Below are 16,384 nucleotides of genomic sequence, written 5' to 3' on the forward strand. Positions count from 1 at the left end.
CTAGGAAAAAGGTACATCAGAGAATAGTGGACTTATTTTCTTTGAAAATGACTTGTTGATGACTTGCATATTTAATTGGTAAATAATATATCTACTAGATGTCTATTTTTTTTAATCGAATCCTACTACTTTCCTCCAAAATGATGCCTAGTGCAGCTTATCAGCTAGAGTATTCTCCTCCATGCCTATTTGGAATATGACAAGGTTCTTTTTATGGTTAATATCGAAAATAAACAGCTTCATGTGAAAATCATACAAAATTCCTGTGCAATTTCTGACGTGAAGTGCCCGTGGATTGTGCGACACTGTGCTTGATAGTACTTGAGCTAGCATGCATAATCTACAAATAGTATAAATACCTACTTCATCTGCCACAGAAATTTCATCAATTGGTCACTTTATAATTACAAACAAGATCAGTCTTCGTTTTCTTTTGAAAGTAACAAATAAAAATCAGTCTTCCAGCTACAAGAACCGTAAACTCGATGGGGCAACACGTATGGCCAGGGAAACCCCCTTCGTCCATATTGGCAGTTTCCTAGCAAGGATGGTTTGGTTGACACAATAAGAAAAACCCAGCAACTCATTGACCAGCTGAGGAAACAAGAAAAGCAGGGGTGAAACCGAGATTGTCTATAAACCAAGGGGTTCAACGCAAATTATTCCCAAGGACAAGCCCATCCTCTCCCTATAAATAGATCCAAGAATCACAAGGAGCAAGAAGGCCATCTCTGGGTACTTTGTATATATAATCTCTCTGGCTATCAGTTCCAGAGCTCTAGCTAGGTATCTAGCCATATAGATTAAGGTGTAGGCTGCAGCAGATAGAAGCATTAGATTCCAGGAGAATTGGGTTCCAGTTTCCTCCAAATCTAGAGCCTCCATCCAACTACATCAGGGCCAGTTGAGTGATGCAAAGGGACAGATTCTTGGGCTCAGTGGCACGCAGTTGGGAGAAGCTTGTGGCATCAGGAAGGATACCAGCTGCCGGGTGTGATGAAGGAGAGTCTGAATCGCTCTTGGATTTGTCTGTTTGAGGTGAGCTTATTGCTAACCCCTGCTAGATATCTGCTGCCTGTATACGTGTTAATCTAAGCTAATTAAGCTTATAGTTTGGGTGCACAGGTTGTGACCTAGATTTGTAGTTGTGTGCGTAGGTTCTTGTTCAGTTAGCAAGGAGATTGTTCCTGTGGGCGAGAAGAGAGAAGATGGCACCCCCTGCGGTGGCGGCGCCGACGACGACCGCCATGGTTTGCGCAAGGCAGGGACGCCTCCGGCAGCGCTATGAAGGATGCTATCGCCTCGTCTCAGGGTACATACTAGCTGCTTGCTATCACGCACGCCTTGTTCATTAAGGGATTATTTGCATTCATAGATGAGGCGTTCAAAGCTAAGCATGAACTAAACGCATGTTTTGTTAGAAAGAAGAAGGGTTATAATTACTCTCATCCCCAATACTAAAAACATCACATAAAATCACAACTGAAGAGTTTAGAAGAATAAGAGAGAGGATGTAGGCTTAAGCCATGATTCATGCCAAATAAACAAGTTGGCGGCTATGAGCAATAACATTACAGCAAAAACTTCTCTCTCACAAGCATGATTCTCCTTCATCTTCTACTAATGGCTGGTCTTATTTCTTTTCCTTCTCTCAGGTGCATCCCTTACATGCTCAAAGAGGAGGATGGGGAAAGCAGCTGCCAGGATGTGCTAGGCAGGCTGCAGGTGCTCATGATCTCGACGCCGAAGCGAGGCGATCTCATCTTCCCAAAGGTGAGGCAACAGAATTAATCACATGATCATGCTCACACAGCCCTTCAATCAATCCTGCAAAGAATCAGCATATGCAGCAGCATAATTGTTCCTCAATGATAAGCTAGAAACAAGCTCGTCAGGTCAATTATCGTGCCCGGCCGGATAGAAAAGGAATCGCCATGGGCATACAGAAAAGGCTCTCTGACGTCTGCCATGCTGCAGGGTGGATGGGAGGACGACGAGAGCATCGACGAAGCTGCGTGCCGTGAGGCCTTCGAGGAAGCAGGCGTCAAGGGCATTATCAGCGTAGGTGCCTTGCTTGACCTACTCCTGACGTGGCACGCCTCTTTCGTCTATTAATATAATATATTATTAGCTGGTGGATTAATATAATTAGAGTATAATATGTACATGCATGATAGGGAGCCCGTGGGCTTAGTGCCGGGCCATGTTTGGATTTTTGTTGTTGCCTTCTGAATGCATCAGATATGGAATAGGATGTCCATGGGTTGCTTTCATGCCAGTCACTTTGGTACGTGGAGGGCAGAATGGTCACGGCTATGTGGCAAGCAGCTCATAAAAGTCAAGTGCTCATCCTCTCAAAGGCCATTGATTGCAATATACTTTTTTTAATGGTAGGAAATTTTCTTGGATGAAAAGAAAACTGTATCTCACAACTCATGAGGAAAAAATGAAGTGGGCTATTTAAATGTTCAAGATTTAAAACCTTGCAAAAGAAGGCCTGCATGATGAGCATGGCAAAAACCTTGTGTGTTTCCTTTATGATACTTCTTATCCAGTAGGAAGAATACACCAATGGTAGGTGGCCAACAACCCACATGCTGCACAGGCACGGTATCATGCTGAATCCATGCACATGATTTTCATGAGCTGACATGGAGATATTCAGCATTACTGGTAATGGTGATTCACATGTTTGCTTCAGAGAAAAAGAATATGAAATGAGAACACGGCAGCATTATTTACTTTTGTGCATTTTTGTGCCTGAAATTGAGCTTAAGCAGCAAATATTTTAGCCCCAAGTTCATCAGCGAAAATGGAACTGTCAGTATGCCAATAGCTAACAACTGAAGATGGCTTTGATTCAGGCAACTCCGCTGGGAGAATGGATCTTCAAGAGCAAGAGCAAGCAGAACAGCTGCGGCCTGCAAGGGGCTTGCAAGGGCTTCATGTTTGGACTCCAGGTCACGGAGCTGCTGGAGATCTGGCCTGAACAGGTCACCCATGGCAGGAGATGGGTGAGCATGTCATTCTACAGCTTCAGCTAATCTGTGCGGACTTGATTCCATATCAGCAGCAGCTCATAGATCTCTTCCATGTTATGTTCAGGTACCAGTCGATGAGGCGTACGGTTTGTGTCGGTACGACTGGATGCGGGAAGCACTTGACAAACTGAAGGAGCAGCTGCTGTTCGAGAGCAATTTCAGGCCTTTGCCATCGCCGGAGATGGACTCGTCGAGCTTGTACATGGTGATGCCAGCTGCTGCTGAAGGTACTGTAGCACTGTGCTGAGGCTGCTGATAATCTCACTCGCAATGCCAGTGACCAGCAGCTTTCCTCGCCATCTGAAGTTCCAGGAGCCAGATGGTTCAAGATGTATTTGTTCAGGATTCAAATCACACCTGCAGAAAGAGTCGCAATGTCAGAACCTTGTGGAATCACCAGAACGACATCACATCTTTAATTAATAACCATTTCATGTTGCTGAGAACTAATTGGAAGAAGCTAACAAATTTCAAGTTCTATTTGTTGAATGTTTCCCCCTTATGAATGAAACAATTTTGACAACTGTAACATGTTATTGAATGAAGCCTCCAAGAATTATCTGGTGTCCTGAGAACAGAACTGAATGATGCAGAAAACTGATATTCTGGCCTCTGGATGTGCAAGTCAAAAACTCAAAATAGCAGGGGATATAAAAACTGGAAGGAATTAATTAGCTCAGGGCCAACCCAAAGATGTGCATACTGGAATACAATTAGTGACACACTGAATGGCATTTTCCAAGTTCGTGATCTTTGTGATGGTGTTCAATTAAATGGCCCAGGCAATGCATGTGCACAGTACCATTAGATTTGTTCATCACAAAACTAGTAGTTTCCTTCAACAACTGAAATACTAACTGCATATGCAATTATCTCAACAACAAATGCAGAGACCCTAAGTAATACCTGTTGAAGTTGCATATGTCAAATCACTTGCAGTGCACTGAAATGGAACCATATGGCCGATAGAGAAGCTGGAGAAATACAGAAAGAAAGAAAAGAGCATTAGAGAAAGTGCCCACCAAGTTTAAACCTTTCCAATGCTTATCTGGAGACCATATACAAGAACACATTCCAAAAGTAAGGAATATGATTCGTTGAGTTGCTGTGAAAAAACTAAACTGATACAACTCAAATGTTATACTACTTGAAGACAAAATCTACCCATGAAAAGTACATTCAAAAGTTAGGACAAGAATTTCATACAACAAATGCTAGAGAATTATTCAGTGAAAATTAAGGTTAGTTAGCATTCTACACAGCTCAGATGTTACAGCTCATTCAATCAGCTGAGGGATGAAATGATACATCTCAAAGCTAATTCCAAATTCTGCTGCTTGTATATACAGAGAACTGAATTTGATCCACCTATCCCCATATCACCTTTCATTTCCTAGCAACAGGCAGCTCTCTTTTGAGTATTGCCTGAAACTCCCATTGTTGTAGCAATGACTTCTGCTCCGAGACTTAAGCAGTGCATGACTGTGACCAAACACTAATGTGCCAATATGTCAGGGTGGAGACAACACCTGAAAAATGGCTTTTGTCTTGGCAACACCGCAGTGAAAATAGATCTTCAAGTTCACGAACACGAGCAAGTAGAACAGCTGTTGCCTGCATAGTGCTTGCAGGGCTTTCATGTTTGCACTCCAGGTCACAGAGCTGCTTGAATCATGCTCTGAGCAGGCAGACATGAAAGTAAATTGGACGATCTCATTCTACAGCTGCAGCCATCTGCTGATCCGCCATTATGCAGACTTGAATCCATGTCAGCAACTCATGAAGTTGTGTGTATTCAAAGGTACCACAAGGGGAGGCTCGTAGTCTTTTTGCAATACAATCAGACACAAGATGTGCTGAATTAATTTTAGGAGTGTTTAAGAGCAACTACTGCCATCAGGGGAGCTGCTGGGCCCTATTGTATGTGGCGGTGACAGTCTGACAGATGTAGCTGAATGGGGGTGGAGTAGCTTTGCTAATCATCTGAACTTCCAGGAGCCAATGTTTTAAATGGTAACGATGTTTGAGGCTTTCCTTATCATCTCACCTGCATAAACAGATTCAATGTCAGATTTGTTGGAATAATCAAATGAACATCTATCTTGTTGGAGAATTGATTCATAACTGTTCAATGTTGCTGAGGAATAACTAAATGAAAGAATCTGACAAATTTCACATTTCATTTTATCAAATGTTTCCGCCTTCTGAACTAAGTGCAAATTTTTCAAGTGTAACTTGCCCCTTGTGTCCCTAGAAAAGGATTGAGTGATGCAAAACCAATCACTCTAGCTGTGCAAGTCAAGATATTAAAACAATTCAAAGCAGAAAAAGGTTGATTGCAGTCGAGCAATGGAGTCAACAGTACTGTTACATCACCACAAAAGTGATTTCACCCAAAATCTCTCTCTCACACACACCTCGTCACCCTGAGACATACCTGAAGGAGAATCCACATATGTAAAATCATTTGCCGTGCACCGAATATGGAACAATTACTCTGATGGAGAAGCTGGAAGTGCACAGTACAAAAATAGCAGAAACAGAGAAAGTACTTGCAAAGTGAGAAACTAAACGGTTCAAATAGTAAACTGTCTGAAGAACCAACTAGTACTTGTGACCAATATTATTTCTAGTCAGGAAAATTATTTAGGTTTGGAGATCCTACTGAAACATTTGAAAATCAAGTGCAGTATTATCTGAACCAAATATACCCCTGACGAAAACCTTGCAAGAGCAAGGATAAAGATTTGGTACATGAAATGCGGGTCAATTCACTGAAAACTATAAGCTTCATTAGCATTCTACACCGCAGATGTTACAACCTAATGTGTTCAATCAGCAGGCAAACGATGATACAACCTCAAAGCTAATCTGAAAGAGTCTGCTGCATGTAAACTGCTACTACTTACTAACACATACATGTACAGTTAAAGCACTCCACTTAACCCACTTATTCAGAAGAAATCCTTCTGTGGAATTGTGAGCTATGTACAGAGAGAGGTTGACATTTTATTTGATCAAGTATCTGGTTTTCTCTTCTTTGATGCGGGGCTAAATGCAGCTGCAGGATCCAAGGAGGTAGAACCACCATTTGGCTGGCCCAGACTACCAGCTACCACTGAGTCGCTCACCATGTCGAAGTTTATTCGAGTGTTTATTCTCCGGCCATTACTGCAGTTTTAACACAAAATGAAGCGATGCCAATTAGTGTTGTAAACATAAAATCATGTTGTACAAAGAAAGTGTCATTTTAAGCTATCATACTAGTTTAGGCGGCTATTTATAGCAGCCAAATCTTTCGATGGGCTCTGATAAGCATGGGTGCCTTCACCAATGCATGCATAAAAACTCCTGGAACTTGGTGAAAGCAGCAGATCCATCTGAAAAGTGGCATAGAGAAGAATGTGTTACTGGGGAAGGGATTGCAGCAAAGAGTGAAGTGCTAAAGATCTGATAACATTACTCTAGCCCATGCTTAAACGAAAAAATATTGACATTCAGATACCTATAGATCACTATATTTGTGACATGAAATGGACAATAAGATGGCAGTAGCATTCATCCTCATAGCATTGAGCCATTGACTAGTCCTAAAGTTACTTCAAATAATATGAAATGTGGAGACAACAAATTGTTGTAGCAAAAAGTACTCCAATCCTAGGAAATTTAGATGATCTGCATCTCGAGAATAGCCCCCACCATTCAATGGCATGTAAGGAGTGACCTAGCTAGAAAAACTATGATATTCATCTGCATGATACATACTGAGTTGTGGCCCTTGCTGGGTTTCATTTCTAGCCTACCCAACTTGCTTAGGACTAAAAGGCTTTATTTTTGTTGATATTACTATGTAGTAGAATTTTAAACATGCATATGTTATACTAAAATACATTCCTAACCTCACTACCTTACCAAAACAGATTCTGGTTATATGAGTTAGCTTACTTGATAGTACTAAATGAAGACAAAATAAAGCAATGAAATACAGAATGAGAAAAAACACCTTGGTTTGCCGCAAAGGAGACACATAAACATTATGAGAAGAAGAAACTTTCTTGGGGGACATGTCCGGTAAATTTGGGAAAGGAGATGGCTTGGGTGATCCAGAAATTTGACCTAAGTAAAAAAGTGATCAAATCAGTTACTCATAGGTGAAGAAATAGCAGTTCAAATTGATAAGGCAGGTATAGCACATACTATTAGGATTCTTCTTGTCTTCTGGACGAGTACCAGAAGCGATTAATGACACCAGGAAAGGCTTGGCTGCTGGAACAAACACCTCATTGTAAAAAGTAATGATATCGACATGGCGTGATCCTAGTATCTGTTGATAGGAAAGACTGTCATAAAAAGGAGCAATAAGGGCAACCAAATCATGAGAAAAAAACTCCCAGAATAAAAGACGACATATAGAAGCCAAGGTACATACCCCATTGCGATTCCTAGTCCCAACATAGATACTCAAAAAAACTTCTGGTTTGCATTGTGGCTCTCTCTTGTAATTGTTGAGTATCTCCCTGAATGACAGTTCTAATTGACAAACCTGTCAGAGAAGGCATGGACACATGGTCAGCCCAAATAAGAGGGAAGTAATAACAGGAAGTTCATTAAATAACATAAATGATACCTTTGCAACACCATAAAGGCAGCAAAGAATAATTTGATCAATGTGTCGATTAAAAAACAATGCTGTCTGTTGATCAAGGATCTGCTTGAACACATTATAGACACGCTCTGTCTGTTCCACATATTGGACCCTTTCACACAAGTTCCTTATTCTAATAGCTGCCAACTTCAGAATCTGAACAAATTGCAGCCCAAAATTAGAACCTTAAAAAGAAGATAAATCATAGAAATGAAGTTCCAGATACAAGAAGATCCATACTTTAGAAAAGAATATCTGAACTGTTATGTCAGCACATTTGTCATTCCCACCAACAGGGCTATTTACAGTTGGGCTGCACAGGAGACAGGCAGTAAATCAATGTTTATGCTTGGTTAAGAGAGTAGAGTGTGTGAACACTAGTATAACCGAAACGGGTGACCAAACCTTGCAAACGTGGACTGGAGTGGATGGCATTTTGCTTTCAAGTTAGCCGACACGATGTGGCTTTGCTTGGGTGGTGGCGTCTGCAAGTTGCGCTCTACTACTGTGTTCCTGGATTCATTGCACAGTCTCTTTGGTGATCGAGGATCAGTGTTGTCATCTGCAAGAAACAAGGGATGATTAAATAGTGAGAAGGCCAGAAGCCCAAAATAAAGGACTAACAAAGTGAAATCTGTGAATTGCTTGTTTCACAAGACTGCAATCTAAGAATTAAGGTACTTAAACCTTGAAATTCTTAAATGGTGCCCACTCAGTTCTATGAAACTATTGCACAGTTAATATAAAGGAAATAGATCCTAGACTGCAAGTTGAGTTCATGATAGCAGTAATAAATGGCTGACCATGCTCATGAACCAGAATACATTGTACTGCTACAATTGAACAAGTTTGGTGTGAAGTTTCAATGGTGAAGAGCTTTGTTTCACAGTACCAAGGCATTGTTTCATTTTTCCAGACCATAGCTTCAGTGCACACTACCCTTTACCATTTTTTCCCTTCAACAGTACAGCTAATTTAGACCTTCAGGGCACAATTCTAATACTGGTGTATCTCGAACTCAGAATTCATGAAAGCTTCTGCTGATAAAATGGCACTGACGACAACTATAAATACTGAAACACAGACTGCAAAACATTGTGCAACCAAATTTGTAAGACAAGTACTACTATCAACCTTGTTGTACAACAAGAAACATGACACGTTTTGCAAATAAAGAGCAGAACACTGTGCAATCAAACTGATTGGATGATGAACAAACTGCAAGTAGCCTGCAGAAACTCAACAAGGAGAAGCAGCTTTGGGAATTGGAACGATTGATCAAACAAACTTTAAACTAAGGCTAGGTAGCAAAGTACCTGGCGCAGCAACACGTTTCTTAGATGGTGTAGCTGGCAAGCCCTCAACAAGAACATTTTGCCTTGCCACTAACTCGTCAAGAGATGGCATTGGTTCAGCCAAAAGACCAAGACGATTTATTTCTGAAGCAAGAGATGGCCTGGCAACAATCAATGAGTTATACAATGACGAACCTTTCTCCCAGGCCATGCTTTCCAAAAGCTGTTCTTCTAAAGAATTTAAGTGCCTTTTCAATTCTCTTGGAAGGGTCTCTTCATGTCTCACAAAGTTCTCAATTATTTTGCTCAAATCAAATGCAGTTAGACCAGTATTCTCCAGAACAGCAGGAAACATCATGATTACTGTCTTATGCGTTGCCAATACTAGCTCAGCTGAACATGCAATCAAACATCGGTGAAAACGCTCGTTTGACAGCAATGGAGTTAGATTATTTACACTATTGTTCTGCGACTCAGCTCTGCAGATTGCCTCCAATACCCTATAGTACAACTTGGAGGCTTCCATTTTTCTTGCTTCTGCCCATGGGACATCAAATGCATTTGCACAATTGAGGCCTATCGAACCACCCCGATCTGCAGCAGACTTTGTCGGGAAAATTGCTTCCAAAACTATGCTGACCCTTTTTGTCACATCATTTGTCATATTCCTATCACATGATGACAGCAACTGCTGAAGCGTAGATGAAGGCTTCTCTGGCAACGAAGATATCACTTCGCGAAGCCACTTAGCTGTCGTCATGGCAGAAGTTACTGGTGTCATTTGCACAATCTTGACTGCACCACCATTGACAGGTGATGGAGGTGAACAAGGGACAGTCAACATGTTCTTTATTGTCTTTGTGGGTGATGCTAATGTTTCAAAGGCACGCTGCAAAAGAAGAAAATGAAATGACTGAAATAATCTGCAAAATGAATTCAACCTAGATTATAAATGATTATGAACCATTTTGGATACCTTTGAACATCCTAAATTAGTGGAGCCCCCAGATGATTTCTCGGCAGATGGAACGTAGTCATTGCTCAAAAATGAGTTCAAATCAAGCTCCCCTTCCCAGCTATCGGAATTACATAGTTTCTCCAATTTTTCCAAATTTAGCTGGAAACTCTCCTCATCAATGAGACCATTGAAACACATCAGACCATCTGCAATAGAACATAATATAACCCTTCAGCTAATTAAAATGTGTGACATAACCACAGCTCAGTATGCACAAACACATGCGAGGGAGGAGGGTTCCGTACCTGTGTCTATTTTATCCAAATTTTCTGTTTTGCACTTCGAAGCACTTAGTGTTTTCATGCCGAAGAGGTCCTCTATTGCCTTGTGAGATTTGTCCATCATTTCTTTCAAGCGTTCTTCAGAGGTATGATAGTTATGACATAATGAAGCAATAATATCCACGCCTTTCTCAGTTTGTTTGACTGGATTCAAACAAACAAAACAAACATAAATTTGTGCTACATGCTACACGAATAAAATTAAAAAAGTAGAATCGGAAGGAGCAATTGACAAAATGTGGAGAATAATTACTTAAGTGAGAAGAGCCTTCAATTGTAAAGCTCCTAAATTTAGCAGGCACGTGAATCAAAAGTATGGCCTGCATTTCACCAAACAGTTTTGTGGTTACTTAAAAATTCAAGTAGCAGCTCACAGTATTAAGGGGGTCAAAGTTCAAAAATCAATGATGCAACAAAAGGAAGGAAGAAAAGCAAACTCACCAATACAGCAACCAATCCATGGATACAGGATACTAGGTCCTTAAACAGTTCGGGTGATCTCGAGCGAAGCATTAAGAAGAGATTCCACCCGAAAAGAATATAGTCAGGAGTGTTTGTTGCTGATCCAGGTTCCTGATCAGTACTTGAACTTGAGAACAGTTCATTATATGCCTTACGATAGAACCTGCCATTTCATGACAACGTTGGCAAGACTTATTCAACCAGACAAACAAATAGATGAACTAAGATGTTATATTACAAATCAGCAGCTGTAATTAGTAACACATTCTCACTAATGATGAACATCACGTATGAATACAAGACAAGAAAACCCATCAAGAATTTTGCCATTGTCAAATTGTGTACAAGGCATGGCACCTATATTTACCTGCTTGCATCGGCCAGCAGATTTACCAAACTCTCCAACTGCTTCAGCTGTTTTCACAAGTCGAAAGCCCCATGCAGAAACAAGAAAGTTAGGGCCCCCCTGAATCTCCATCTTTTCAAAACAAAACAAGATCAGCTCTCAACCAACCTCAAGTTGACCTTCCCAGTCCCGGCCATACCGACTCTCTAAGATCTTCTCAATCTTCAGACCAATCTGCTGCATTTCCTTGAAGAAATCATCATACCTGCACGCCAAACCAAATGCAACCGCAACCGACTCAATGAAATCCTAACGAGGACGGGACTAGAACTCGAATAACCATAACAAAACATCACCCACTTGAGCTTACAGCCCTTCAAGATCTCACACAGCCTGATCCCAGAGCCCTCCTTCCGCCCCTTCAGCTTCACCGAGCAGTACAGCACGAATGCGAAACAGAGCCTCTCCGCATCCTTGGCCTGGAATGGTCCGTTCACGCTCTAGTTAGCACACGCGACACAGGAATCGAAGGTTTAAGCCACAGAAGGCGATGTCCCTCACCGATCTGCCTCCAACAGAAGGCGCCCCGAGGAGCGCGCCCTTCGCCTCATCCAGCAGCGCCGCGGCCTCGCCGGCGACACCCTCGCCCACTCCCAGCTCCTGCACGAGAGCACCCACCCCCAAAAAACCGTAAGACCTCAAAACGCAGGAAAACCACGCCAGCGGGCGGAGGGGCGCGAGAGATCTGACCTTGCAGAGATCCGCGAAGCGCGCCTCCACGGCGGGAGGCGCCGGCGGGGGCTGCGCGGCCATCGAAAACAAACCGAAGGGTCGCTCAGCGCCGAGGCCCCGGACGCATCACACGGCGGCCGCGACGAATCGGCCGGAGGAGTCGCCGGAGAGCGCGGGCTCCGGCGAGCTAGGGTTTGAGGGATTTGGGGATCGGGGCGGGGGATGTCGGGTTGAGCAGGGTGGGGCCCTGACGCGAATTTATTTGTCTTCAGGGGGCTTTTGCGAAACCGGCGTTGTCCTGTCTTCCCGCTTGTGTATTGTGCGGGTCTGTTTGTCATCCGCGGTATTACGTGGTTCTGTAGGGGGCTAAATGAAATGTGGGGTTTTTCTTTTTACCGTTGAAGTGGCGGTGGCGGTGGCGGAGGGGGATCGGGGGGATCTGGCTGCAGCGCGGGAAAGGTGGCGGTCCGTTTCTCCTGTACGCGCCAAAAGTCGGCCAATGGGGTCTTGCCACCTGGAAATACCCGCAATTTTAGTGTTTAGATTTCAGGAGAAGTAGTCGGATTATGCCCCACGATCTGATGGATATTAAGTTGTTGATTGTTATTTATTCATAACTCCAGATCAGCTCGGTAGCTGGTGCAACCTTGGCAAGGCTATGTACTTACGTGGAGTTCTTTTTTAGCAATAAACCATAAATTACTTTTATTTGGTCCACAGTATAAGTATGTCTTAATTGTGAATTAATATGGTATTATAGATGTAATAATATTTTTTAAAATATTTGGTCAAAATAGATAGGACAAAACAAAAATAAACTACAATTTGAAACGAATGGAGTAATAATTTTTTCACTTTAGGAGCTCAAAGACTAGACTTAGATAAAATATTAAGTGGGTATCTTTGAAATCATACTGTCCAAACTCAAATCTTTTTTAATTAAAATATAATACTTCCAACTTTTGCATGTTCCATTTATTTAAATATGATGTGTTGATATCTTTAATTCACAAAACATTTAAATTCAACTTTTTAGCAAATATTGTTGTAAGATGGTGCATTGTGTTGAACTTCCTGTCGCAATTCGCAAGTACCTTTAAGTGATCTATCTAACATATGTTTTGAAGCCTGATTTTTTGTAATCCATATTGCACATTGCGTATGAGGGTGGCTGGTAAGGTACTAACAGGATAACCATACTGTTCTATACAGCTCGTGACAACTTATGATGAGATCACTATTGTTATATAACTACGTAAAGGATTACTAAAATGCACAAGATTATGGATAGAAAAATAATGGCTCGTAGAATCAAAGAAAAAGGGGCATGAACGGGAAACAATTATAGCAAAAAGACTTTGAAGAGAATTTCTCAATAAGTTCAGGTGAAAACGATGCGCAAAATTCATGTACAGTCCCATATTGTTCTCATATTTATGATATCACTTCGAACGTTTCTTAATTTTAGCAGAAATAGAAACCTAGTTTATCATCAATTTTGCAATAAAAATGTAAATGCAACTTAATAGTTCATTCCACAAATATAGGAAAATCTTGAGAGTTTATGATCGCGTTCATATTTGTGAAATCGTTTCTAGTGGTACGTAGTGTATTGCCCACGAGGTACTTATGATGACTTTATTATATGATGCATGTGTTTGTATGGATGCGTAAGCATGGGCGGCCATCTACTTCCAAATGGTTATTTTTTTCCCCAAAACAACATTTGTTGATTTAATTCTGTAAAAAAACTCAGGTATCCAAACGAATAAGGCTGCCTTTGGTATAGCTTTTGGACCTGCTTTTGCAGTGGAGAAGCAGAAAGCCGAACCAAACCCCTCCCACGCGTAGCAGCTTTTTTCACCGCAGCAGCTTTTCCCCCGTAGAAATCCCACAGCAGCCGGACCCTTGCTTTTGCTGCGGTAGGAGCAAACCAAGTTGGAAAAAATTACAAGTATGCCACCGCCGAGTACTGTTGTGTACCGATTCGTTTTCTATTTTCCTCTCTCCCTATCGATAGAACTGGAGGTACTGCTCTTCAGGTTGCGCCGCCACCGGGGTCCCTTGCTGCGCCGCCGCCGGGCTCCCCCCGGTTCTGCGCCCCTCCGTTCCTCTGCCGGCTATCCCGTGGGACTTCTCCTATGCCCCCATCGACAGCAGCTCGAGGTCCTCCACTGGTGCTCCCCTGCCGGCAACGCCCCCTGCCCGATCCCCCGTTCTACGCCCCTTCCGACGACTCCCCCACGCTCTCCATCGACAGCTCGCTGCCAGCGCGCCATTTCCTCCAGTCGTGGGGGCCAGCCGGAAATGGCGCGCCGGCCGGCCTTGCCGGCCCGAAGCCGCCGCGCGCCATCCTCGTGGTCTCTAGCCCCGCCGCCGCTCGCCCTGCCGTTGCGCTCGTGCCGCCGTCGCTCGCTCCGCTGTCGTGCTCGCCCCGCCACCGCTTGGGAGCTCGGTGAGATTGGAAGAAGGGCTGACAAGTGGGGGGCTACCTCCCAGTGAGTGAGGAGAGAAATAAGAGATAGAAAAGAATAAAGAAAATTTAATCTTAAATATTTTCATGTACAAAAATAAAAATTTAAGGGAACAAAAGTTTTTAATTTGCATATAAACAATACATAGTTTCTCCACAGCAGACAGCTCACAGCAGTTTGAACCAAACGACTTTCAGCTTTTCCGCAGTAGACTACTCACAGCAGCTTTTTTACAGCAGCTACTTCACAGCAGCTTTTTCATAGCCCACAGCTGAACCAAACACACCCTAAGATAGTATTATGAACTTGTCTTGAGGCTTTTGCGCGGTGTATTTAGCCAACTAAACTACTTTAATTTCTATTTATCAGCACGTACATCTCGCGTCATCTTTGCGAGGTTACTATGGATCAATGACGAGCCATCGCTTAACCTCGATGATCTATCTCATCTCTTGTGTTAAACTTTTGGGCTGCTTATGCACAAAATCAACAAATTTACTCTTGGCTGTAACTCGGGCAAAGTCAAAGACTCGAAAAGAAATTAGGAGATATGAACAAATGATTTTTTTTTGGAACCACTGAAAAATGCTCAAAATATTTGGATCTATACCTATTCAAATGTAATTTAAATTAAAATATTTACCAACAACTTTTTTTTTCAAAAATAAACGGGAGGGAGAGATTTACAAACGGCCACCAGCCGGTCGGCGGGACACTCGGTTAGTGCTGTGTGGAGTGCGGTGCAGGACACGCATGCACGGCCGCTCCCGCATACGTGGCCTGTGGCCAGGCGATGGCCGTTGCAATCCAACCGCCGGGCTTCGAGCTGAGAGGCCGCTACCACCGCCTGGCCGGGCCGGCGCCCCTACCCAGAAGGGCACGTACTCGTGCAAGCATACGACCGGCCAGTACCGTGTCGTCTTCCAGCCGCTTCCAAAGTCCGAGCCCGAGATGCGGCCACGCCGGCGCGTCCCCGCCCCGCCGCGTGTCCCGGCGCCGCGACACGTCCCGCGCCCTCCCGCGCCACCTCGCTACCGCCGGTTCCAGACGCTTCCTCGCCTCCGCTCCCTTTTCCGCCCGGCATAAAAGCCGCCACCGCGAGCCCACCCTTCCTCAGCTCAACCGGAAGCATCTCCTCTGCTGCTCCATCTCAGCCACCCTTCCGTTCCCATCACACGCAGAGAGCCCATCCCCGCGCAAACCACTCGCTCGCCGCCGCCATGTCCATGGCATCCCGAGCCGCCGCCGCCGCCTCCGGTGCCCTCCGCGCGGCCGCGGCGCAGCGCTACTCTCGCCCCGCCTCCGTCCTTCAGTCCCGCTCGGCGGCGACGGCGGCCGCCGCGGAGCACCACCCCGAGGCGGCCCGGAAGGCTGGCAGCAGGAGGCTCCCCCGCGGCGACTACGTGCCGGTGTACGTGGCGCTGGGCATGATCGCGCTGTCGGTGACGTTGGGGCTGAGCACGGCGCGGCAGCAGCTGGCGCACGCGCCCAACGTGCGCGTCGACAAGAAGAAGCGCGAGACGGTGCCGGAGGTGGCGGCGCCGGACCTGGCGCTGGACGAGGCCGAGCGGTTCGTGGGGCGGTCGCTCTTCCGCAAGGTCGCGCACGTGCAGGACGACGCCAGCCTCGCCGCCGGCGTCGCCGACCCCGTCGCCGAGTACCCGTACGTCGCGCTTGCCGCCGCCATATGCTCGATTGATTTCTCTAGAATCTTCAGAGCTGATTTTCATTGCGGGCGGCTGATCTGATTGCTCTGCTTTGTTGATACGGTGCGCAGGACGAGGAAGGCGGTGACGCTCAAGGACGTGGGCGTGGAGACGCCGGGGATCGAGCAGGGCAGGGGGGGCATCGTCGACAGGATCTTCAAGAAGAACCACGCTTAGATTGAGCAGCGACAGTGCTTGATTGTACTTGGATCGATGGGGTTTCCTGCTTTCATTTAGTGTCTAGTTTGGGAGTCAAATCGGCTGTACTTTTTTGAGGTCGTTGTGTCACTCACATGATGTACATAGTCAGACAACACACTGCTTTCTCAAATGAAATGGGATAAATAATGTTGCAGCGTGGTATCATCACGCAAAGAAATCTTC

General features: G+C 44.3%; 3 protein-coding genes across 6 annotated transcripts; 2 read left to right on the forward strand and 1 right to left on the reverse strand.

The window, feature by feature from the left end:
- The first annotated feature begins 734 nt into the window (after window positions 1-734).
- On the forward strand, window positions 735-3,610 carry LOC112902317 (nudix hydrolase 13, mitochondrial-like). 2 transcript variants are annotated; one of them, XM_025971337.1, is made up of 6 exons: window positions 735-1,038; window positions 1,146-1,312; window positions 1,656-1,773; window positions 1,978-2,061; window positions 2,865-3,014; window positions 3,106-3,610. In XM_025971337.1, the coding sequence occupies exons 2-6, from the start codon at window positions 1,209-1,211 to the stop codon at window positions 3,286-3,288; spliced, it is 639 nt and encodes a 212-aa protein (XP_025827122.1). In that variant the 5' UTR covers window positions 735-1,038; window positions 1,146-1,208; the 3' UTR covers window positions 3,289-3,610. The 2 variants fall into 2 exon arrangements, with proteins under 2 accessions (XP_025827122.1, XP_025827121.1); XM_025971336.1 differs by having other exon boundaries at window positions 1,158-1,312.
- Window positions 2,703-12,210, reverse strand: LOC112902314 (retinoblastoma-related protein 1-like). 3 transcript variants are annotated; one of them, XM_025971333.1, is made up of 20 exons: window positions 11,839-12,204; window positions 11,650-11,748; window positions 11,449-11,567; window positions 11,257-11,353; window positions 11,110-11,156; window positions 10,722-10,905; window positions 10,534-10,600; window positions 10,245-10,424; window positions 9,958-10,145; window positions 9,003-9,870; window positions 8,092-8,248; window positions 7,927-7,999; window positions 7,669-7,842; window positions 7,471-7,584; window positions 7,239-7,365; window positions 7,045-7,157; window positions 6,306-6,421; window positions 4,571-6,212; window positions 3,948-4,015; window positions 2,703-3,398 (listed from the first exon to the last, which is right to left on the reverse strand). In XM_025971333.1, the coding sequence occupies exons 1-18, from the start codon at window positions 11,899-11,901 to the stop codon at window positions 6,059-6,061; spliced, it is 2,940 nt and encodes a 979-aa protein (XP_025827118.1). In that variant the 5' UTR covers window positions 11,902-12,204; the 3' UTR covers window positions 2,703-3,398; window positions 3,948-4,015; window positions 4,571-6,058. The 3 variants fall into 3 exon arrangements, with proteins under 3 accessions (XP_025827118.1, XP_025827117.1, XP_025827119.1); XM_025971332.1 differs by having other exon boundaries at window positions 3,948-6,212; XM_025971334.1 differs by lacking the exons at window positions 2,703-3,398; window positions 3,948-4,015; window positions 4,571-6,212 and having other exon boundaries at window positions 6,300-6,421; window positions 7,239-7,381; window positions 11,839-12,210.
- A 3,182-nt stretch (window positions 12,211-15,392) lies between these two features.
- LOC112902318 lies at window positions 15,393-16,375 on the forward strand. Its single transcript, XM_025971338.1, has 2 exons — window positions 15,393-15,957; window positions 16,072-16,375. The coding sequence occupies exons 1-2, from the start codon at window positions 15,515-15,517 to the stop codon at window positions 16,175-16,177; spliced, it is 549 nt and encodes a 182-aa protein (XP_025827123.1). The 5' UTR covers window positions 15,393-15,514; the 3' UTR covers window positions 16,178-16,375.
- Window positions 16,376-16,384: the final 9 nt, after the last annotated feature.

The sequence above is a fragment of the Panicum hallii genome, chromosome 8 (assembly GCF_002211085.1).
Source record: "Panicum hallii strain FIL2 chromosome 8, PHallii_v3.1, whole genome shotgun sequence".
NCBI lineage: Eukaryota > Viridiplantae > Streptophyta > Magnoliopsida > Poales > Poaceae > Panicum > Panicum hallii.